This window comes from Balearica regulorum, chromosome 1 (genome assembly GCF_011004875.1).
Source record: "Balearica regulorum gibbericeps isolate bBalReg1 chromosome 1, bBalReg1.pri, whole genome shotgun sequence".
Lineage (NCBI taxonomy): Eukaryota > Metazoa > Chordata > Aves > Gruiformes > Gruidae > Balearica > Balearica regulorum.
Genome location: NC_046184.1, coordinates 131,752,329 through 131,775,802, shown reverse-complemented (window position 1 = coordinate 131,775,802; position 23,474 = coordinate 131,752,329). Strand labels below are relative to the sequence as shown.

At 39.3% G+C, this 23,474-nt stretch overlaps 1 protein-coding gene across 8 annotated transcripts in view; it reads left to right on the top strand.

The window, feature by feature from the left end:
* Positions 1-23,474, top strand: part of CNKSR2 (connector enhancer of kinase suppressor of Ras 2) — a 232,707-nt gene that overhangs the window by 57,560 nt on the left and 151,673 nt on the right. For all 8 annotated transcript variants that reach the window (XM_075775023.1, XM_075775019.1, XM_075775012.1 and 5 more), the window contains exon 4: positions 10,544-10,631. In XM_075775023.1, coding sequence (XP_075631138.1) covers positions 10,544-10,631 — 88 coding nt within the window. The remainder of the gene's footprint in view (positions 1-10,543; positions 10,632-23,474) is intronic.

The window sequence follows — 23,474 nt, the reverse complement described above, 5'->3', positions numbered from 1 at the left end:
TGCTTTTACTAACAGAAGGTTCTACTTGTCCAAATTGCATTTTTTTAAAGTGAAATACTTATTTCTATACAAAATTTTCCCCTAACCAAGTGTTATATGAAGAAGAGAGATGAAGAGGCTAAAGCATATGAGGGTGAAGATGTTGATAATGTAGAAATACCGAGTGCATGCATCTCCTTGGCAATATACATCTTTTTTTTAACTGGGAAGGATTTTCCTTCATGTGCGATCAGTACTTGTGAGTATTAACATGTGTTGAATCATTTTATTTCTTAATTCTGTAAGGGAATTAGCTGTGCTATACTGATGTAGCTGGCTTTTCTACCAATCCTTCAGGGTGGCTTAATTAATTAATATTAGATAATATAATTTTTTTTTCATTCTGAAAGATGCTGATACTGCTAAAGATTTTAATTACTCTCAATTCATAAAAGTATATACATACATGCATGTGTGTTACGGCCTGCATTAGACACTATCCTGATTTCACCTGGGATAGAGTTAATTTTCTTCCTAGTAGCTGGTATAGTGCTGTGTTTTGGATTCAGGATGAGAATAATGTTGATAACACACTGATGTTTTAGTTGATGCTAAGCAGTGCTTACAATTAGGTCAAGGACTTTTTAGCTTCCCAGGCCCTGCCAGCGAGGAGGCATGAGCCTTCTGCAGGAGGTGCACAAGAAGTTAAGAGGGGGCACAGCCAGGACAGCTGACACAAACTGGCCGAATGGATATTCCATACCATATGATGCCATGCTTAGTATATAGGCTGTGGGGGGAGTCGACTGAGGAGTGCAGTGGCTCAGGGACTAGCTGGGCACTGGTCAGTGAGTGGTGAGCAATTGTACTGTGCATCGCTTTTTTTATATATTCTTTATTATTATTATTGATATTATCATTATCTTCCTTTTCTGTCCTATTAAAGTGTTTTTATCTCAAACCACAAGTTTTACTTTTTTTTTATTCTCTCCCCCATCCCACTATGGGGGAAGGCACGAAAGAATGGCTGTGTGGTTGTTTTAGCTGCCTGCCAGGTTAAACCACAACAGTCCTTTTGGCACTTAACGTGAGGCTCAAAAGATTTCACATAATGACAAATCCTACCAGTGTGTATTAAAATAAATTTGTTATAAGCATTGATTATATTAGTTTAATAGTCACTGGTCACAGTGTTGTATTATTTGTTCTCAGGGTTGTGTTATGTAATGCTTAGCTTGCTGCATATATTCCCTGTGGTGCCATTTATCATCTCTACAAGATGGATCAAGGTTACCATTTTGTTGTACTGTGTCACACTGGGTTATGATATGATAAAATTACTGTTTGTGATACTAATCTGGTATTTGTACTTGGTATTACTGTCATCTCCATTCTTCAGGAGCCATCTCGCAGAAACTATTAATAATTACACTCTTTACCTTTTCTCTTTGGAGAGCCAATCTATGGGGGAGACAACGGGGACACTTTTCACCGCTCCTTCACCTTCCCTTTCTCCTCCAGGCTAGTTACAATAGCTCTTGAGAATTTTGAATATCCTTGAGATGTTCAAACCAGAATGTTCCTACTGCTATGCCTCCAGAATGTGTTTCAGATCTTGTTTAGGGTTAAACAACTATGTAAGAATACCACTGAGAGATCTGCCCCAAGTTTGTACGGAGCGCACCATCATCATATGCTAACTCATTGGCAGTAATGGACTGGAAAAATGAAGAGGGACCAATGAGGGATGAAGTGGCTGGCCAACTCCGGCAATACGAAGAAAATCTCTCTTTCTCTATACGGGCCTGAGTCTTGTCTGTGGAGAAACTGCCAGACATGCTAACTGAGAAACTGTCCCAGGAGTTCAAGCAATTCAAAGAGGATTTGTTCTGCTCCCCAACTGTACAGACCAGTGTCTCAGCTATTAGGAGAAAGTGTTCATCTACTCAAGAGAAAGTATATAAGGGGTACACACCTCAGGCTACCCTGTGGTTTTGTCTGTGTGACCACAGAGAGGACATGAGGAAGTGGGATGTAAAATCTACCTCCACCCTACAAGCATAAGTACATGAGCTGCAAGGAGAAACAATCACAAAAGGGAGTTCTTCCAGGAAAATTGCTGTTTCAGTTTCCAGTGAGCAGTTCTCCAGACAGAGTAGAAGGGACTTGTGATTTGTATTCACAAGACGTGAGTAATGAAGACTATGACCAGGACTAGAGAGGTCCTACCTCCAGCCACGTGGAGGAAGGGGACAACTGAGTTTATTGGACTGTATAGATTTGATGGCCTGGCATGTCAGATCCACAAGAGTATAAGGCTCTAGTGGACATTGGTGCACAGTGTACTCTAATGCCATCGAACTATAAAGGGACAGAACCCATCTGTATTTCTGGAGTGACAGGGGTTTCCTGACAGCTGAGTGTATTAGAAGCTGAAGTGAGTCTAACTGGAAATAAGTGGCAAAAGCACCCCATTGTGACTGGTCCAGAGACTCCGTGCATCCTTGGCATGGACTACCTCTGGAGAGGGTGTTGCAAGGACCCAAATGGAGACTGGTGGGCTTTTGGCATAGCTGCCTTGGAGTTGGAGGAGGTTAAACAGCTGTCTACCTTGTGCAGTCTCTCAGAGGACCCTTCTGTTGTGGGCTTGCTGAGGGTTGAAGAACAACAGGTGCCGATCGCTACCACAATGGTACACCAGTGGCAATATCACACCAACCGAGACTCCCTGATTCCTATCCATAAACTGATTCCTGAACTGGAGAGCCAGGGAGTGATCAGCAGAACTCACCCTTTTACAGTCCCATGTGGCCAGTGCAGAAGTCTAATGGAGAGGGGAGACTGACAGTAGACTGTTGTGGCCTGAATGAAGTCACACCGCCGATGAGTGCTGCTGCGCCAGACATGCTAGAACTTCCATACAAACTGGAGTCAAAGGCAGCTAAGTGGTACGCCACAATTGATATAGCTAATGCATTTTTCTCGATCCCTTTGGCAGCAGAGTGCAGGCCACAGTTTACTTTGACTTGAAGGGGCCTCCAGTACACCTGGAATCGACTGCCCCAGGGGTGGAAACACAGCCCCACCATTTGCCATGGACTGATCCAGACTGCACTGGAAAAGGGTGAGGCTCTGGAGCACCTGAAATACATTGACAACATCATCATATGTGGTGACGTAGCAGCAGAAGTTTTTGAGAAAGGGAAGAAAATAGTCCAAATCCTGCTGAAAGCCAGTTGCCATAAAACAAAGGAAGGTCAAGGGACCTGCACAGGACATCCAACTTTTAGGAATAAAATGGCAAGATAGGTGTCATCAGATCACAATGGATGTGATCAACAAAATAGCAGCTTTGTCTCCACCGACTAGCAAAAAGGAAACACAAGCCTTCTTAGGTGTTCTGGGTTTTTGGAGGATGCAGATTCCAAATCACAGTCTGATTGTAAGCCCTCTCTATGAAATGACCCAGAAGAACAATTTCAAACGGGGTCCTGAGCAATGACAAGCATTTAAACAAAATAAACAAGAAATAGTTCATGCCGTAGCCCTTGGGCCAGTCCAGGCAGGACCAGATGTAAAAAATGTGCTGTACACTGCAGCTGGGGAGAATGGCCCTACCTGGAGTCTCTGGCAGAAAGCACCAGGGGAGACTCTAGGGTGACCCCTGGGGTTTTGGAGTCAGGGATACAGAGGATCCGAGGCCCACTACACTCCAACAGAAGAGGAGATATTGGCAGCCTATGAAGGGGTTTGAGCTGCTTCAGAGGTGGTTGGTACTGAAGCACAGCTCTTCCTGGCACCTCAACTGCCAGTGCTGGGCTGGATGTTCAAAGAGAGGGTCTCCTCTACACACCATGCAACTGATGCTACATGGAGTAAGTGGGTCGCACTGATCACACAGCGGGCTCGAATAGGAAACTCCAGTCGCCCAGGAATTCTGGAAGTGATCACAGGCCAGAAGGCAAAGATTTCAGAACATCGCCGGAGGAGGAGGGGACACATACTGAAGAGGCCCCACTGTATAATAAACTGGCAAAAAATGAGAAACAATATGCTCTGTTCACTGACGGGTCTTGTTGCACTGTGGGAAAGCATTGGAGGTGAAAGGCTGCTGTATGGAGTCCTACACAATGAGTCACAGAAGCTGCTGAAGGAGAAGGTGCATTGAGTCAGTTTGCAGAAGTGAAAGCAATCCATGGGGCTTTAGACATTCCTGAATGAGAAAAATGGCCAGTGCTGTACCTCTATACTGAATCATGGATGGTGGCAAATGCCCTGTGGGTGTGGTTACAGCAATGGGAGCAGAGCAACTGGCAGCAGAGAGACAAAGCCATCTGGGCTCCCCCATTGTGGCAAGGTATTGCTGCCTGGCTAGAGAAGCTGGTTGTAAAAGTACATCATGTAGATGTCCACGTACCCCAGAATCGGGCCACAGAGGAACATCAAAACAACAGCAGGTGGATCAGGCTGCTAAGATTGAAGTGGCTTAGGTAGATTTGGACTGGCAACACAAGGGTGAATTATTTATAGCTTGGTGGGCCCATGACACCTCAGTTCATCAAGGAAGAGATGCAACATATAGATGGGCTTGTGATCAAGGGGTGGACTTGACCATAGACACTGTCACACAGGTTATCCATGAGTGTGAAACATGCACTGCAGTCAAACAAGCCAAGTGGTTAAAACCTCTCTGGTATAGAGGACAATGGCTGAAATATAAATATGGGGAGGCCTGGCAGATTGATTATACTACACTCCCACAAACCCACCAAGGCAAGTGCCATGTGCTTACAATGGTGGAATCAACCACCGGATGGCTGGAAACATCCCGTGCCCCATGTTTCTGCCTGGAACGCTATCCTGGGCCTTGAAAAGCAAGTCCTGTGGCAACATGGCACCCTAGAAAGAATTGAGTCAAACAATGGGACTCATTTCTGGAAAAAACCTCATAGTCACCTGGGCCAAAGAGCATGGTGCTAAGTAGATGTATCACATCCCCTATCATGCACCAGCCTTGAATGATACAATGAACTGATAAAGACTGCACTGAGAACGATGGGTGGTGGAACCTTCAAACATTGGGATACACATTTAGCAAAGGCTACCTGATTAATTAACACTAGGGGATCTACCAGTCAAGCTGGCCCTGCCCAATGAAAACTTCCATGTACTGTAGAAGGGGATAAAGTTCCCATAGTGCACATGAAGAATAAGTTGGGGAAGACAGTCTGGGTTAGCCCTGCTTCAGGCAAAGGCAAACCCATCTGCGGGATTGCTTTTGCTCAAGGGCCTGAGTGCATTTGGTGAGTGATGCGGAAGGATGGGGAAATCTGATGCACACCTCAGGGGGATTGGATGTTGGGTGAAAATAGCAGTAAATTAAGTAGTATGATGATAATGGTTATATAATACTGTATATCATCACTACTACAATTGCTATATACCATAGCAATAGTATTACAGTAAAAATCACTCAGATTAATGAAAAATGAACTTTGATGAAACTGAACAAAGTGCAGTGATGATAGAACTGGACAAACACAGCAGTGATGGAACAAGAACTGGCTTTTCAGCATGCAGCAGCCCAACAGCACACACCATCTCTCCTGCCCTGAAGGACTACTATGACAGATGGAGCCCAAAGTCATGGATTAAATGAACACACAGACATTTCAGAGGGATGGCCCATAGACTAAGGGAATAATGTCTGTGTTTATATTTTAAAAGACAGGAAAGATGGTTGTGATTAATTGGAATTTATTGAAAAGTGTGGAACCTAGGCATGATGTAAATGGTATAGAATAAGGAGTGGATATTGCCCTGGTTTCAGCTGGGATAGAGTTAATTTTCTTCCTAGTAGCTGGTATAGTGCTGTGTTTTGGATTCAGGATGAGAATAATGTTGATAACACACTGATGTTTTAGTTGATGCTAAGCAGTGCTTACAATTAGGTCAAGGACTTTTCAGCTTCCCAGGCCCTGCCAGCGAGGAGGCATGAGCCTTCTGCAGGAGGTGCACAAGAAGTTGGCAGAGGACACAAACTGACCCAAACTAACTTAATGGATATTCCATACCGTATGATGTCTCGCTCAGTATATAGGCTGGGGTGGGGCGGGGGGGAGTTGACTGAGGAGTGCAGTGGCTCAGGGACTAGCTGGGCACTGGTCAGTGAGTGGTGAGCAATTGTACTGTGCATCACTTGTTTTGTATGTATTGTTTAATAATAATAATAATCTCAACCCACAAGTTCGTTACTTTTTTTTTTTAATTCTTTTCCCCCATCCCACTGTGGGGGAGTGAGTGAGTGAATGGCTGTGTGGTTGTTTTAGCTACCTGCTGGGTTAAACCACAACAGACATGTACAAACAAAATCATGTTTCAGAGCTGTTTTATTATTTATCTCAAACACTGGTTTAAAAAGACATGGAAAGAACTAGTAGTTCTGATACGTGTGGTGTTAGGGAAGCTTTATTTCCTGTAGTTTAGGGTCTTGAAGTTGGTTGACGTAAAAGTTAAAAAAAAAAAGTAAGCACCAATTGTAGGTTTTTTTCCCTGTGAATGAGGAATTTAGAAGCTTTTCATCTCACTGGAATCTGTGGTGTCTAATAAGGTGGAGGCTCACAATGTGAGTTTGCACAGTGGAAAAATTAAGAGGCTCTCACTTTTCCAGCTGCCTACGTGATCACAAAACATGTATGAATTTAATTATCCTTGAAACCTATTACCCATCCATTTGTGAAAGTGGTTTGAAAATGGCTTATGGCTTCAAACATTGGAAAGGAGAAGGCAGGAGAAAAGGCGAGAACAAGAGCAAAACCACCCTGGACGTGTGTGCAGAAACATTGATGTGATTGCATAGATCTCCTTTCCTTAAAATATCAGGCATAGAAAGGGTAGACTTAGAATGGAAAGGAGAATCCAGCAGAGGTCTGGAAGAGGAAATGAATGTAAAGGGCATGTAGTCAGATAGGTGTGCTGTGGAGCTACAAAGGTGTTTTAATGTGGGTGTTGCAAAGGAGGAGAATCACAGGCAGGTTTTGAAAGAAGAACAAAGGAGTTACAAGAGAAATTGAGTGACAAAGGTTTCACGAATAGGGAAATGTATGTGGGAAAATATCTTGGAAATGAGTGAGAGAGGGGTGAGACAATGGGACACTGAGGTCAATGTGACCGCAGGAAGTGGGGCAACATATGACCCCAGTCCAAGGCAGTTCTTTAGTTCTTGTTTAACTTAAAGAGCACTGAATTGGACAGCACAAATGTTGAAAATTGCAGTTGTTCTGAGGGGCTTTGCTTCACTGGAGCCATTGGAGGTATCTGAGACTTGAAGGTCGAAGGGACTGTGAAAGATGTGGCGTTGAAAGAAAAGAGTAGAAATTGGAAGTTGACAGAAATGACTGAACCAAGCTAAGGAAATAATTTTTTAAAAGTAGAGAGAAGTGATCTAATTAAAGGAGGAATTCTTTTTACTTGGTGTGTTTCTGATGCCTTGAGAAGGAAAGTGTTTTAGCAGCCAGTTGAAAAGTTGTAGTGTGCGTTGGCTTTATTTGCCCTTACACATATCGTTTCATCTGTTGCAAGGCAATACTATTATGCTGTATTAAAATTACAATCAGTGCATATATCATTAAGGAAGAGTGGTTTTGTCAGATTGGTGTTTCACACTGTGTCTTTTATGAAATCCAACCAGTGATCCTACAATGAAGTTTCTGTTGATGTTTTGGTTGAAACTGCTGGCACAATGTTATACTTTCTTATTGGACTTTAACTGTTGAAATTGAGCCTTGGGATGTAATACCAAAATACATTTCCTTTGGTAGTAAATATTTAAAGAGGCTTTTGTCCTTACCATTTCCCCAGCTGCTTATGCAGTTGTGATTGTACAGTTGTGCGCACAGATTGCCTGCAGGGAAGTGGTCTGAACTGGGGAAGGGGAGGAAATGGAATTTCAGTTTTACTGGTCCAATTTGTAGCAATACCTCAGAGAGGTATCAGCAGAAACTGATGTGAGGCAGTCGATTTATAAGCTACGGAGAACTACAGAGGAGGCAGCTCAAGGACTCCTTACGTTTTGTGCAGGAGCAACATCCATATAATATGGACCTGTCTCCTTATCCTTCCAAGTTGTGAAGCACTTTTCAAAATATTACATATTAGTTATTGATTTTTAGTAGTCTTCTCCCTTCTGCTGGCACCCTTGCTGCCCACTTCACGTGCTGTTTTCAGTAAATCTTCACTGTGTAAACTTCAATGTAACAAAAATGAGTAGTGTCTCAGTCACTTTGCCTGTTCTTTAATATCAGCAAAGTTTATTTGGGGCATTTCTAATGATCTTCACTAAGAGCAATGATGGTAATGTCATTATTTTCCTTGTGAACTGTGAAACTAAACTAAATTGTAAAAGTATGAGGGAAGATGATGCAGTATCAGAAGCCGAAGCCTACCATGTGATTTTGTTTAGAGAAATGCTGGAGGCTTTGAAATGTCAAATAGATTCCAGTTGTGTAATTTGAGGATCAAATTGTATTAACATCCATACTTAAAGTAAAATAGTACCATTTGCTGGCTTGATTACGTTCATCTTCAGTAAAAGTGAGTTCATAGATGAACATGACCTTTTTAAATCAAGGTTTCAGGTAGATTTCAGAACCTCAACAATTACAGTTTTGAAAAGAAAAATATCAGGGTTTTGTACATCTTGGCTTATGTACTTTTTTAAACACAATTATGGTTCATAACCAAGCAGTTCAGTTACTTTTTATCCTTTAATATGCTCACATGTCTCCTAAACTTCAATAATACTCCGCATGAGTCTGTGAGTATGCCTGCTGTAGTGTGTACTTTTTGTACAGTTGCCATATACTGCATAAAACTTGGACTTTGAATTGTGATTATCCGTCTGTGTCAAACAGCTTTTGTAAGGCACCTTTTGGAACTTACCCACATGCTGTCTACTAAGTCCTCACTCTCTTGTTGCTTTTATGTTTCTTAAACTCTGCTTAGCTTCCAATTTCTATACTTTTATTTTAAAAAGAATGTACTGCCTTTCTCCCTAGAAAATACAGGCAAAAAGTATATGTTGTTGTGTGATGTGTTACATCAAATTTAAGCTGCTAGACTCGAGTATGCGCCTCAAAATTCATTCTATCTTATGAACCATCAGGGCTGGATTGGGAGCCCTGGAGAAGAAAGAGGGCATTAGAAGAGACAGGTGGAGATAGGGAAGTTCACATGGGTTTATTAACGGACGGTTCCAAATCTGCCTGCACTAAAATTTCAGTAATTCTGCATATGGAAAAGAAATTTAGAAGCCTGTTAAGAACCAGTAGAACTATATTACTAGACATGCTTATAGTAGAGTTCTTTGTACTGGAAACTGGTCTTTAGACCAACCAGCGCTGTAAAACTCTTAAAGATACATGCGAATATATATGCCCTAAGATGTGATGAAAGAAGGCAGTTGGGGAAGGGATTTTAATTTAAAGGCAACCACACTTAAAGTATTGTTTAGAGATCTTGGCACATCATGTTATCTGTTATTAGTTTATTCAGACAGTACAATCCTTGTGGTTCTTTGCCACCTTTTTTTGTTTTAAATGTTTGAAGCAGGTATATTAGGGAGAAATGCCATCTTTGCGATGCTAATACTGCCCATAAAAACCTCATTTACAACACTGGCAAAGTCAAAGTCTTGACTCCTCTTGGATAAAATACTAGTCCTGCCTAGCGTTTGGCTACTTGTTGAATATAGAAAATAGGCCCAGTTGAGTTAATAGTTTAACAGACTTGTAATGCAGAAATCAGATGACTACCAGCCTCACTAACCAAATATATTTTAGCAGTGCCTCTAGAAAACAAGCAAGCTTCTAGGTAGGCAAGCATTGTAAACATTCTAACATGAAGTTTTAAGATACAGGATGCATGTAGGTCATGTCTCTATATGCTGGATCACACTTTTCATTTCACTAAGCACTTCTGATCATAGCGCAGTGTGTATGGATGTTACGTTTTGCTTTCAGTTTAGCCTTTGCAGCTGCTTCTGAGCATTGATGCATCTCTGGCTCTAAATGCTGTTCACCCTGTTGGATAAAGATTTTACTTCTGAGTCCCTCCAGTACTTTTAACAGATATTAGATCGAGTCCCAAGAATCCCAGTGAATCAGCCAAATGCTCTTCTGATCTGATTCACATCTGTACACCATTCATATCACAGGTAGAAGTGGTGCCTCTGGTTGCCTTCATAAAGGTATTGCCAAACAAACGCAGAAGGCAAGGTAGGCTTTTTCTGGCAGTCCAGAAGTAAACTGGGAAGGCTGTGAGAAATAATGCTTTTATAAATGGAATTTCTTCAAGAGGAACTTAAAAAATACAAAAGCAAGGAGAGATGAACGTTTTCCATGGATATGTATCCTGTATTTTGCAATTTTAGTAGTACATTTTGGGTATTTTTTGAAATTTTAATATCTCTAGAAACAATGTGTATAAGCAGATTGTGTACCAGTGAAGCAAGTGGATATATGCTAGTGCTATTCAACTTTTTTCTTCTTTTTTTTTTTTTTTTTAGATCACCTTTTGCTGCTGTCACAGATTATTCAGTAACAAGAAATAATGTCATACAGCTCTGTCTGGAACTAACAACAATAGTACAACAGGTATGAGACCATCTGCTTAGCAATTTATTTTTTCCTAAATTATAAAAGGCCATTACCTTTTCATGCAATTTTGTCTTACTCTGTCTATATTGTTGTCTAACAAAAATAAGGGAATATTGGTACTTAGTAAATACTTTATAAAAATTCTACTTCCTGGTTTTGTAATACTAGTTTGGGTTGTGCTGTGCCTGTCGCTGCACATCTCAGTAGTAAGATTGATCTTGGGTTCTCTAGTCTAATATCATCACTATACATTTGTGAAATCTACTTGATAATTTGCATATTTAATTGCTTATATTTTGTCTTTAATTTTTAATTAACTGTCCAGTTCAAAAAGTGTGTATGTATTGGACTTTAGTCATCTGCTCTTTCATACAGTTCATATCATCTAGACATCTGTTAAGATGATACATGTCCCCATGAGGCTAGAATATTTTGTATACTTTTTTGTACATCCTACCTTCAAGAAATCCAGAAGTAGGTATTGAGAAGCACTTGCTGAATGGGCTTCATTTGGGAGTGCAATCTAGAGAACCTTCCCCACCCTTCTGTTGCTTCTCTGTGCGTGGTTTAGGTCTGTCTCTATCTTTGCCTGTTGTTCTGCTGAAACAGAAAAGTCTCTTCTGCTGCAAGTTCAAATTAATGTTAATATCAAATTCTGTAGAAAGTATCTAGGAAGTTAAAGTAGTTCTATTCAGTTGAGCATCATCATTGACCTTGATGCATGCATTTCTGAGACCAGTCTGCTACTGATGACTGTTAAGGGCCTTGGTACCATCTTATATCATCAATTGACCATGCAATGCAGGAGTGCCCATCATGCGGAGGGAAAGGGGTCTAGAGCGAGTTGCCTCCCCTGGCAGTTCAGCAACAGCAGAGGGAAGGGACCACTGCTGCCAAGCAGACATTTGAGGGAGTTTTTGCACTTGAGAAGGTGGAATGGAGAAAAAGGCAGAGAGTGGGCTAGGTAGGAGCACCGAGGAGACTTTTTCTGGTTTTCAGAAGAATCAGTCCAAACTAAGTAAAGCTAACCTTCTCTTATGGCCTCTTGGCATGACTTTGTATGACGATTCTCTCCCTTTTATAAAAGAAATGCATTTTTCTCTGACCCTTTCATAAATGTGTGCAACACTGATGATTAGTTGGGTTTACCTCCCACCTGAGTTGGAGAAAGCAGTATTGCTAGTCCTGGGTGTTCAAGCTTGGGAAATGACAGCTTCTCACTTTTCTATATTATTATTATTAATGATTATTATTATTATTATTAATCTTCCCTCAATTATGTGTGGAGTTTTTGGTGTGGAGTTTTTGATGTGGAAATGGAGCATGGGCTATTCTGTCCCCACAGACCACACAGTGAGGGTGCCTGTTTGCTTCTCAGGCCTGAGGGCCAAGGGATGCCTGGCCAGTCCCATCCTTCAGCTGCCCTGTGCTCCCCACCAGGCTTCTTGCCATCTCCCTGCCTCAGACTGGGATGGAGGTGCCAGCAGTGGTGGCTGTGGAAGAAGAGCCCGGGCCTTTGTTTTCTTGGCTGTCTTTTGCATGTCATGTGTTTTTTATCTGTTGTCCTGTGGCTTGTTGTACCCTTGTTGAGCTGTGAGAAGGGGTCGGTATTCTGCGAAAAGGAGGCATGGAGGGCATCCCTTCCCCTTGACCAAACTCCTCATTTTCCACAGAAGTAGCTGTGCATCATGTCTAGTTTTTTAATTCAGGGGAAGAGACACCTGATCCGTTTTCATGTGTCCACTGTCAGTGAGAAAGTGAGTAAAATATCAGCCGCTACAGTATTTCCCAGGAATTAGCTCAATATCAGTTCATTTTCTTATGAATTCATCCCTATCTGTGATACTGCTAATTCATTGTGGTGTAGGTAAATATTTCTCTATGTATATTTTTCAGTTGAATGAGAGCAAATGTTACTATTTAATACCTTTAGAGAACAGCATTTTTATCTTCGCCAAAAGCTGACATCATTCTCCAATCAGGAAGCAGTTCAGTACGTGAATCCATACTTTGAAGTCAAAAGGAGCATTTATGTACCTAAATTTAAGCATGCTCTGAAATTGAATGGGGCTGTAGTCAGAAGAATGATAATGAAAAATTCCATTACTAGTCCCAAACACATGTGGTTTGATCTCTACTTAAAACAAATGCATTCCAATATAGCGTTTAAAGTGTCTTCACTGAACTTTTCTTTTATATGATCACTGAACACAATGAAAATCCTCTTTTTGCTCTCTTAAGGCTGTCAATTGAATGTTTCAATACTAGCTTGTAAGGTGTTTTTCTGTCTCAGAATCTGTTTTCTTTTGTAAGCAAAGTAGTTTATAGTACTTCACTAACTTAAAATAATTTATAGTTCACTTTAAAAATATTTTTTCTTTGTGAAAAACCTACAGAAGGCAATTTTATGATTGTTCTTGTAACAGTAGCTGATGACAAATTTTTATAAAGCTCAATGGTTTATTAAAAATATATAGTCTGTACATTTTCTTATACCTTTCTCTTTTTTTTAAGTCATTCACACAATTTAAAAATACAACTCCAGTATTTACAGTTTCAGTATTCACCTCAGTAACTGAGCACTGGCAGGATTGAAAACTGGGTTTTTTTGTGTTGTTTAAGTTACAGCCAACATTCAGATTTATTAACCAAAGATGATTCTTTAATGAAGATGGAGGAAAAAAAGATAAAATGAAGTTGGCTTTCTTAAATTATTTTGCACGTTTTGAGGCTAATTGTAATGTCAGTGTTTTTTCATAGAATTAAGTGTTGTTGGGTTGTCCCCACCCCTGTTATCAGTGCTAAATGCATAATGAAGAAAAAAAAGACAGAATTAAGGCACTCTCTCGTAAGTATGAAGCCTAAGAAAAACTGTTGAGTGTCTGTTCTTTAACCTTTAAATAATTGGAAGAGTTGGAGTTATAATACCTACTTAGAGACAGACTATGGAATAAAATGCAGAATGGCACATACTTAGTTTTAAGCATTTAATTTTCTATGTTGCACATAGCCCAGGACCCAACTAACAGGCCAGCATGCAGTGGATATTTGCCAGGGGAAGCAGGTCCCTCAGAGCACTGCAAGTTATTATTGTAACCTGCTTTGCATTCGCACTAATCATCTGCTTCTATGCAGCTGTTTTATTTTCGCTTAGGGATTTTTTTTCTCCCCCTTAAGACTTTAGGATATTGTTTCATAGTCACTTCCTGCAGGTTTTCACTTTTAATACCATCCTCCTTGCTGATGGCTTATTTAATTCAGGGCTTGCATTCTTGTTTCATTTTCATAATCAACTCTTCCCTTGCAGCAGAATACTGGAGGGGAAAAAAAAGAATTTAAATAACAAACAAATCCATGAGACTATCGTGATTTTTGCTGTCATTTCCTTGCACTCTCTGCCATGGGAATCAGAGACTGAGCATTATCTGTACTCTTTGTTTACACTGCAATAAGTAAAAAAGACCTGTTCTTTCTTGATGGTACAAGATAGGTGTTAAAGGAATATGGATGTATGGGTTGAGGGGGGGTGTGTGAGATTGTTTTGGGTTGTGCTTTTTTCCTTTTTGGTTCATTCAGGAATTTAGATTTTTTACTGGCAGAATTGTTCCAGTCACAAATGCGTATAAGGAAGAACATGAGTGACTTCTCTTTGTGGTGTTCATGAAAGTCTTGCTATTGACTTACTTAGTTGGGGTGTTCAGCTTCAGAGGGTGCCAGGAACTGGTCCTTCTAAGTGTGCTTATTTTGTTTTACAAAGGTAGCATTAGCTACATTGATAACTGTAAGGAATAGAAGATTTATTGCTTGCTTATGAAATCTGTAGTTAGCTTTTATCATTCTCAATGCTCTTATTCCTCAGGAACTTGTTAAGGTTTCACTAAAGAAGCTTTCTTCTTTAGAATTAAAACCCTGGAAATCTCGGGAATATCTGAAAAGTCTAATTTTATACTGACTTTGTAAGTTATCAGACATTTTTAAAAAACTTTACGGCTGAACACTGTGGTTATTATTGCTATTTAGTAGTGATCATTAGTAGCACTTGTCACATTTTTTTTACTTTCCTTAATCAGCTTTCACAATGATTTGCTGTGTTTATTTAGTTTTAAAACCACTGATGTTTATCTCGCAGCTTTAATGTCTTGTGGGATTTACTTAGCAAGATGCTCCAGCAGAAGCATAGCTGTAGGCTTGTAAATACTGCTTTATAAAAGCTTCACTGCAATTACTTCTTTGCCTAAACACCTTTTTGAAAAGGGACTATGCAGTGGAAGCAATTGTGTGTAACAGGTGGAGATGGTGAACAGTCACTTGGTTGTCATGCATCTGGCTTGCACTGTTGTCACAGAACATATTTCTGACATCATCTATCTCACAGCAATGCTTGGAGGTAAACTCAGATTTTGGATGACACGAGGTGAGAACCTGAGTGCTTGCAGTTTGGGAGATGGCAGCCAGGATGGAGGATAGCTAGGAAAGACCAAGACAACCATCCACGAAAACTCTGTCTGGACAATGAGACACCTGGGATTTTGAGCTAAAAGCCCTAATATAGAGCATGTACAGAAGTGCTCTGTGCACTGCCTCAGCTGAGTGATTTGGAGTTTATTCCTCATTTAAAGGGGAAGCCCTGGTTGGGCTTATAGCCATTGCTGTCTTTCAGATAAAAGATATTGAAAAGGATCACAAATTATTTCTTGAGTAATGTACTAGTTTTGTATGACATTGCATTTTTCATAATCAAATGGCTGTAATTACGTGAGAAATGTTTCAAATATTAAGTCTCACTGAGAAACTAAGTGCAGACTTGTTTTCCGGTTTAAAGGATCAAAAGGGAATTTACTTTCTTAGCCTCCCACCATAACGTGAATAGAGAAGAATAATTAATATCCTTAGTACTATTGTTACAAAGTATCTCTCATATAACCTTTTCTATCGCAATTCCTCACTTTTGTTTTTAAGTCCTAGTTATTAAGGACTTTAAGGACTTGCTAAATATAGCTTAAAAAAATTATAATTTTAGGTCATACCAAGTAGCTAATTACCTCTGGTATCTTCAGCTAATAAACTGGCTTTAATAGTTTAGTGGTGTGAATGTTTGATTGGTTCCTCATTAAAGCTGCTTTGCACTTCCAGATTGTTGGGATTTTCAAAGCAACGTGTGTTTGATGGAAGCAGTTATGTATTAAATTTTAAAGTTTTAAATTTAAATTTTCAACATTATTCCTTCCACCTCAACTTTGTTATCAAATGCTTGCAGGAAAATTTTTGTTAGCCTGCTGTGGTAACAATCCCCTCCCTCCTCCCTTTTTTAATACAAATACTTAACAGTGAGGAGGCCGCATTCTTGGAATTTAAAATACATATGCATAGTACACCATTTATACAAAATGGCCCATTTCTGATAAGTGTACAAGTAGGGGGGTAAGTGTACAAGTGGGTAGCTAAATAGATGTGATGAATAGTTAAAAACAGAACAAAAAAGCCTCCCCCTTGAAAGCAATACCCAGGCAGTATCTACCTATAGTACATGGAATCCAAATGGTCCTGAATGTATATAAGTGTTATAACTCATTGCGAGTAACACTGGCAGAAATTTAGACTCACCTTGTATCCTTCAAGTGCTGCTCTTAAGCAAGGTTTTTTGCCGCACAAGGTTGCAAGCAGTGCTCTGAAGTAGTGGTGTTTCAGGAGATGTATTATCCTGTGCAGTTGTTTTCTTCACATTTAGAAGTCAATGTATAATGTATAAGGTAAAATACAATTTAAAGGATTGTTGGAAATATGAAATTGTTTTTTGTTTACAAGAAACTATGTCAAAGTAGTTTCAGTTTATGCTCTTTAGCAATGTTTTTCTCTTTTTCATACTGGAGTAGCTTATTTCTCTATAGCACAGTTTTATGGAAAATTTCAGATGTAATTTAATGTAATGTAAAAAGTGCCTAAGGTGCTTAACATTGATGCTTTTTTCTGATTCTGGTAGTTTATTTTTGCTGTTTTATTATACTTCTTTTTTCCTTTGAAATGGCTTACTTGTAGATGTATTGTTGTCTTTGATTTAAGTTTTGAAGTTCTTTTTGAAATGGGATTAGGCATAGAATAGCTCAAAAGTTAAAACATCAATAATATACGGATATGAACCAGTACTAGAAATGATTTGATGACTCATTAGTTGTCATTGAGATATATGCTGTAAAGAGGTTTTTTTCTAAACTTGTGTAGTCTGTGATGTGACATTTTCAAAGTAGCTTATGAAGCCACTGCATGCTTTAATAAAAACCCACCCTCTAAGGTCCTATGTATTTGTTAGCTGTGTTTTCTTTTCCTTTCTTAGAGAAAGTAGTTTCTTTTCCTCATGGGTGGAACAAGAAAAAACAAAACAAAGAAGAACCCCAAAAGATGATGAGTATATAAGAAGTGTAGTGACCAGAAAGCAAAAATGGATTGGTGTTGGATTGTTTGGGGTTTTTTTGTTTGATTGTTTTTCTTCCAGATTAATGATTGACAGTCTCTGAACATGGGCAAAAATGAAACACAAAGCAGGATAATTTGTGGAAAAAGGAGTAGTCTTTCTGATGGGGCATATGCTGGTAAACCATTGCAGCTGTTAAATTTTTCTAAGAAATGGAGTGTAAGTGGGTCAAGGTGACATTGAAGGAGTCAGGGACTGTTGAGTTAATTCATACACTCATGGAAGCACTTGCAGGAAGTAGCAGAAAGTTGGTAGAAACTGAGATAAAGAGTAGACAGAGGGGAAAATGTGTTTTCTCTCATATGTTTCCTTTAAATAAAACATTTTTTTTCTTAGACTGATTGTTGTGGGCACTGTGTCAGTGCATGTTGAGTGACATCACAGTTTCCATTTGAACAGCGGCAGACAGAGGATATGCCATGTTTCCTGTGTAATTCTTTATAAATACTAAATTTAATCATTAATGATGATGATGAATTACGATTGTATTGGTCATATCAGTGGAAGTGAAGATGGGGACTCTGCATTTCTTTTACTTTGGAAACTGATTCCCCTTTCCAGAGATGGTACAGTCTCTGTAACCAGGTGCAGCTAAGAAAGATTTCACCTCAGTATAGTGAATTACAGAAACTATGTGTTGCTAGGTAGCTAGTCAAAGCCTTGAGCATGAAAAAAGTCTAGGGTCACTCTTTATTTCAGGAATATAATGTGAGGTATGTGTGTGTGTGTTTGCTTGAATCCATTAAAAATACATCAAGAATTTCAGATGATCCAACATGAAACCTTCAAGTCATAGCTGAGCCTGAAATGCCATCTACCTAAATATCACTACTTTTTCTCAAGTTCGATTAATTTTATTTCATCTATTGGCAGAATAACCACCTAGGCACTATATGAAACATGAAGTATTTTGCTGCAATTATGTTTTATAAACTACAATTCTTTTTTCATGACAGTAATAGAGGAAAAGCGGGAGTGAAAAATTAAGAAGTTACTTACCTCTATATGGTGTTTGATGTGACATTGAAGACTTAAGAACTGCACAACACATCATGCTACAAACTCTTATTTTGCATGTCAGTAATAAAAGATTTAATTTTGAATGCATGACGCTTACTTTTCTGAATTAGAGGTGTTGAAAAAAGGGTGTTTTGACTTTGTTTTTTCTCCTTTGAATGGAACATTTTTGCCTCATTTCCAACCTCTCACCTGTTGATAGTTTCAGTGGATTTTATTTTTACCTGCTGAGAACATAGTTGTGTAGAGAAATCACCCTAAGAGCTGAAATTCAATTTAAACCACATAAGCACTTAGATTCTAGTAGGATATATGAGCAAGTATCAATGTGATTTTAGTTCGTGCTAAAATACTTGCTGCGGTTTCTGACCTAATGGTATACCAGCTCATTTTAGAAATGATGTAGTAGGAAGAAGTGTTACTCTCTATATGCAAATTAAGAACTACAATGTGACCAGACCCCAAAGGAAAGCAAGATGATGTCTTTTACAGAAAGGAGGGTAGAAATAATTGGAACTAGAAAATGAATTCAGAAAGATAGAAGAAAAGAGCTTAGTGAACACATTGCATCTCTCTTAATCCAACGAGCAATTTTTCCCAGTAGTTGCTTGATCTGTGGGTGATTTATATAAGTTGTGTTAAATTTTTACACGAACTATTCTGTTACTATGGTGATAGCTGCCACTCCACGCAGATTGTTTAAATAAAATTAAGGCAATTCTTTGTACTCAGTAAGCTGGGTAATTGTTATTAGTTTGTACACAAGGGTTATGAACTTAGAGAATTGCAGGTTCATTAAATATTCAGAGAAAGGCTCTAGACTTTTAGAAGCATTTGTGCAGGTTGCATAGGAAATGCCCTTTTTTGTAGCATTTATTTGATAGCTTGCATTATATTTTTCACAATAGAAATTTTTTTTCCTTTTCCTTTAGTATCTCAAATGGTGTGTGCTCACCATTCTCTTTTCTCCCATCTCTGTTGGTTCTTACGCATGTTTCCAATGGGGGAGGACAGAGTGGGTTGCTGCAGATACAGATGAGCTCTGGCTTCAGTGTGGAGGGGCAAGGAATAATAATAGATGGAGGATGCCATAGACCCAGTGTCAAGAAACTGCAGGGCTTGAATAATTGTAGCATAAGTGAGAAAGAAAGCAAACATTTCTGAACGGCAGTGGGAAGAAAATCGACAGGATTTGTGTGGGAAGCATAGAGAAGTTGAAAATGGCACCCAGGTTGTGAGCTTGTGGGACATAAGGTGGTGGAGTTGTTGACAGAGATAGGGAAAGAAGGGGGGAGCAGGGGGGGTTTGGGAAGAAACGTGATTTTAGCTTTTCAGCATACTGCGTTAGGGCTGGTGGCAAATATCCAGAAGGAGATTCTGAACTGCGAATGTGAACAGAAGGGACGAGAGATCTGTGACTCATCCGCACAGAGATGATAATTAAAGCAGCATGATTTTAGGAGGCTGCTGAGCAATAGGAAGAGGTTGCAGAAAAGAGGAGAGTTGAGGACAGAGCTCCCTGGAACTGTGGCAGTTGGAAGGAGGAGGAACAGCCATGATGGGAGACTCTTTTGGAGCAGCTCAGTGAGACGAAAGTCAGGGGAAGCACATATTTTGGGATGTCCACTTAGAAACACAGTATATATTTTTAACAATGGCTGTGTAATTTTAAAAATTCATTTTGTATGGCAGCAGCCAAGGATTACCTGTGCAAGTGCTGGATTTTTGCATAGCTTAAGAGGAGCTTGCTATTGCATTTTAGGTAGTGAGACAGGAAGAAGTTATTTCCTCTTCCCCTCTCTCTGTTCCAAGCATTTGTAGTTGTCAGTGTCCCCAAGGCCCACACTTTTTGTATCCAAAGTCCTGCTAGACCTCTTAAAATCTAAGACGTCGTAAAGCACCTCAGGAAACCTCTGCTTGTGTCACGCTCTTAATTCTTTGCCTGTTACCAGAGGAGAACATTACCTGCTCGCCAGCTTCTGTAGTTTTGGGGGTATTGAAGAGTTTTTTGTTTCTTGTTTTTGTGAAGGGGGATTGGAGGGGAGGGGTTAAAGAGAGCTGTATATCTGCCAATTTGTATTTTATTGTTCCAGTAATTACCCAGACAGACCTGTAAATCACAGTCTGAGCAGAGTTCCCTAATGTCCTTCAGTTTTCTAATTGTCATGGTCTATAGAACACAGCATTTTGCTATAGCCTCTATTATATCGATCAAGTTTATTGTTTCAAAACTGTCATTGTTTAATGCTGCCATCAATTGTATTAGATATATTTTCCATGCATTTTCTAAGTAGTGAAAGGCTAAATTAACTCAACCTAACTTACCCTTGTACTTGTTTGGAAATTACCTACCACTGTGTTGGTCCAAGAAAAGCGATGAGAGGTAATAATCATGAAGGTACTGTGAAAGCTATAAAACTTTTGCCTTCTTCATGTGTTGGCAAAGCTTTGTCATTGTTGTTGTTGAGAACTTTTGTGAGAACCTTCAGTGACGACTCCAGCAAACCTCAGTCTTGTGGCTCTATTGCCGTAGCTGAATTGGGCAGAATTCAAACCAAATGAGCCTTTCTAGAGCCAATGGCATAAATTCCCTGGGGCTAGTGACACTTGAACAGGCTCAGAGTGAGCTCCTTGAAGCCAGAACAACTTATTTTTGACGGTGCGATGCTGAGGCTGAAGGGACCGGGAGTTATGATCTAAGCATTCTCAAGTTAATTATTTTTTATTGTTGCTAATTAGCAAGACCAACAGACCATCCATTTGCGTTATACTGGTATTAAAGGATTCAGTTACAGTTTTAATCAATTTGAGAAGCAAAAGGATTTCAAGGATGGCTTGGCTTAATTCCAACCAATGGTTACATTGCCCAAGAGAGATTTTATGCCAAAGGTTTGGCAATGCATGAGAGTCTGAACCTTCTTTTAGCAATCATGTAATTCATTATTTTTGTTACAAATAGAGAACTGGAGTTACATAGTTTAGAACATTTTGCGTGACTTCAAAATAATGGTGACAGCAATTCTATCAGACATCTGTTTTTAAGCAGTACATAAAATCTAGCTGTTGCCCTCTTAAAACTAGACATGGAAGATGTGTGGGATTGCTTATGAAAGATGCATTTCCCAGGCAATTTCATTATTGCTTTTAAAATTGTATTCCTAACCTTGCCTACATTTTATCAGCAAAATACTGGTAAAAACAGTGGAAAATACACAAACACACATGTGTAAATTGTCTTCATGTAAATTCAGTTGGATTGCAGAGGAAAACAAATGAAAAAAATGAGTGAAGAAGCTCCACCAGAAGCAGCTTGAAAGCTGCCTGGAGACCGAACGCTTTCATGGCAAGCTCTTGTTTTTCCCAATCTGCTCCGGTTGACTCCACCTCTGTAGCACCACACAGCCTGCTTTTGAGCAAAGCTGCTATCATGAATACACAGAGGATGTTTTTGGGCTGACATGTTACCTGAGTATCAGGAGATCTGGTTTTTGTTCTTGACAGTCATATAGCCTGCTTCTGTATCAATTCTGCCTAGGAAATTTCCTTGCCTTGGAGGAAAAAATAAATTAGGATGGCTAAATATACATGAGCAACTAAGGCAACCTGCTGAAAAGAAAATACAGTGAAAGAAGCCCATGCCCTCTCTTGAGCACTCTGATCTAAGGATTACTAGATATGCTGAAATGTTGCTGATTTGTTGCTAAAGAACTAATAAACATATTTCTGCAATTACCCCGTTTTGTATCCCTTAACTATTTGTGTATATACATTATTTTCTAAGCTAGCATAACTTTATTCTGAAGTTCATGGAGTTCACAGGAACTTAAGACTGCCAAGAGTGCAGTGCAGCAGCTGCCTAGAATAAAACCCACAAATAATAGTAGTAGTAGTAGTAGTAGTAGTAGTAGTAGTAGTAGTAGTAGTAATGATGATATGTTTCAAGATTATAGCCTGCAAGTACCCTGAGAAGTGTTTGACAGGTAGTTGCAATAGGTAATTTGGCAGGTTGCCAACTCGGACTTGTAAACCGGATCATATATATGCAAAAATAGACATGTTTTCTGCTGATTATTTTCCTGTAGTTATAGTACTGGAGAACTGCATGAACGTTTTTTCCCTGTGGGATATATGAGCAGTAGGATGAGTTGGCAGGTCTTTTAGATCTCAGTACTTCACATTTTGAGTTGAGATTTAATCAACTCGAGTGCAAAGAAAAGGACTAAAAAATAAGAAAAGTACTGCTGCGATTAGCTGACACCATTCCCCACTTCTGTGACATACTGAAACAAATGGTTAAAAAGAAGGCAATAATAGTGAGGGGAGAAGAAAATAAAATGGAAAAATAAAGGATCATAAAGCTTTTGAAAAAGAAAATCCACAAATACTTGTATTTTATATATGTTGCCTCACGTGTGGATTATTCTAACAATGTCTGGGAAATGGTGGGGTGAGATGCGTACATTTTGTAGCATTGTCACAAGTCAGTGCTAACTCAGTGGGTTTAATTTAAATGTCTTTAGTAATTATTACTTATGATATTACAATAGAATCTTTGCAGATAAAACCTGTAATTTTTGTGAAAGTGATGTAGAATTGTGGTTATGAAGTTCAGAAGTTCTGGAGGAAATGTAAGTGATGCCTCTCAGCTGCAGTGTAACATAGGTCTTGCTAGTCTTAAAAACAGGTTTTAAAATTATACTGGGATTGAAAGTGCAGAAGAACTCTCCCTGATTGTTGTGGTTTGTTCTTGCTTTTCTTATCTTCCTCCCTTACTGCATTTTTTTCCTTTTCTTCCAATTTCGGATCTCATGTTTCCCTTTTTTTAGGATCTTAGCCTAGTTCCAGCTGCCTCCACAAAGGTCACTTTTGCCATTTTTGATGCATGAGGCAGAGCTGGAAAGAGTGACCATGGAATTCTGATAGTAGTAGTTGTTCCATCACACTTTCCTTTTACTTCTCTTTCTTTGCAAATGATACTGTCCCATTTTCCTCTCTGAAACTGCTAATGGCCAATATTTGACTACATCTTCAGGAAGTATAAATTAACACAGAACTGCTTTTGTAGCTTTATTAGCAACAACAGCAAAAAAAAATTAATCTTTTAGAAAATAATGCATATTTAGAAGATAACCTTATGCTGTTTCAGCTGAAGTTTTTTTTGGTTGGTTAGACAAAGATCACATTGCCTAGCTTGAGTTATAGGTTATCAGTGAATATATGTGTGACGTTCAGAGAATAAATAGGTAAAAGTAAAGTATCTCCTCCTTGCTGTATCCATGTATTTCAATTCAAGAGTAATCACAATATTGTTTCACTAAGTGAATAGCAAATTGTTAGCTTGTGTAGGAGTAAAG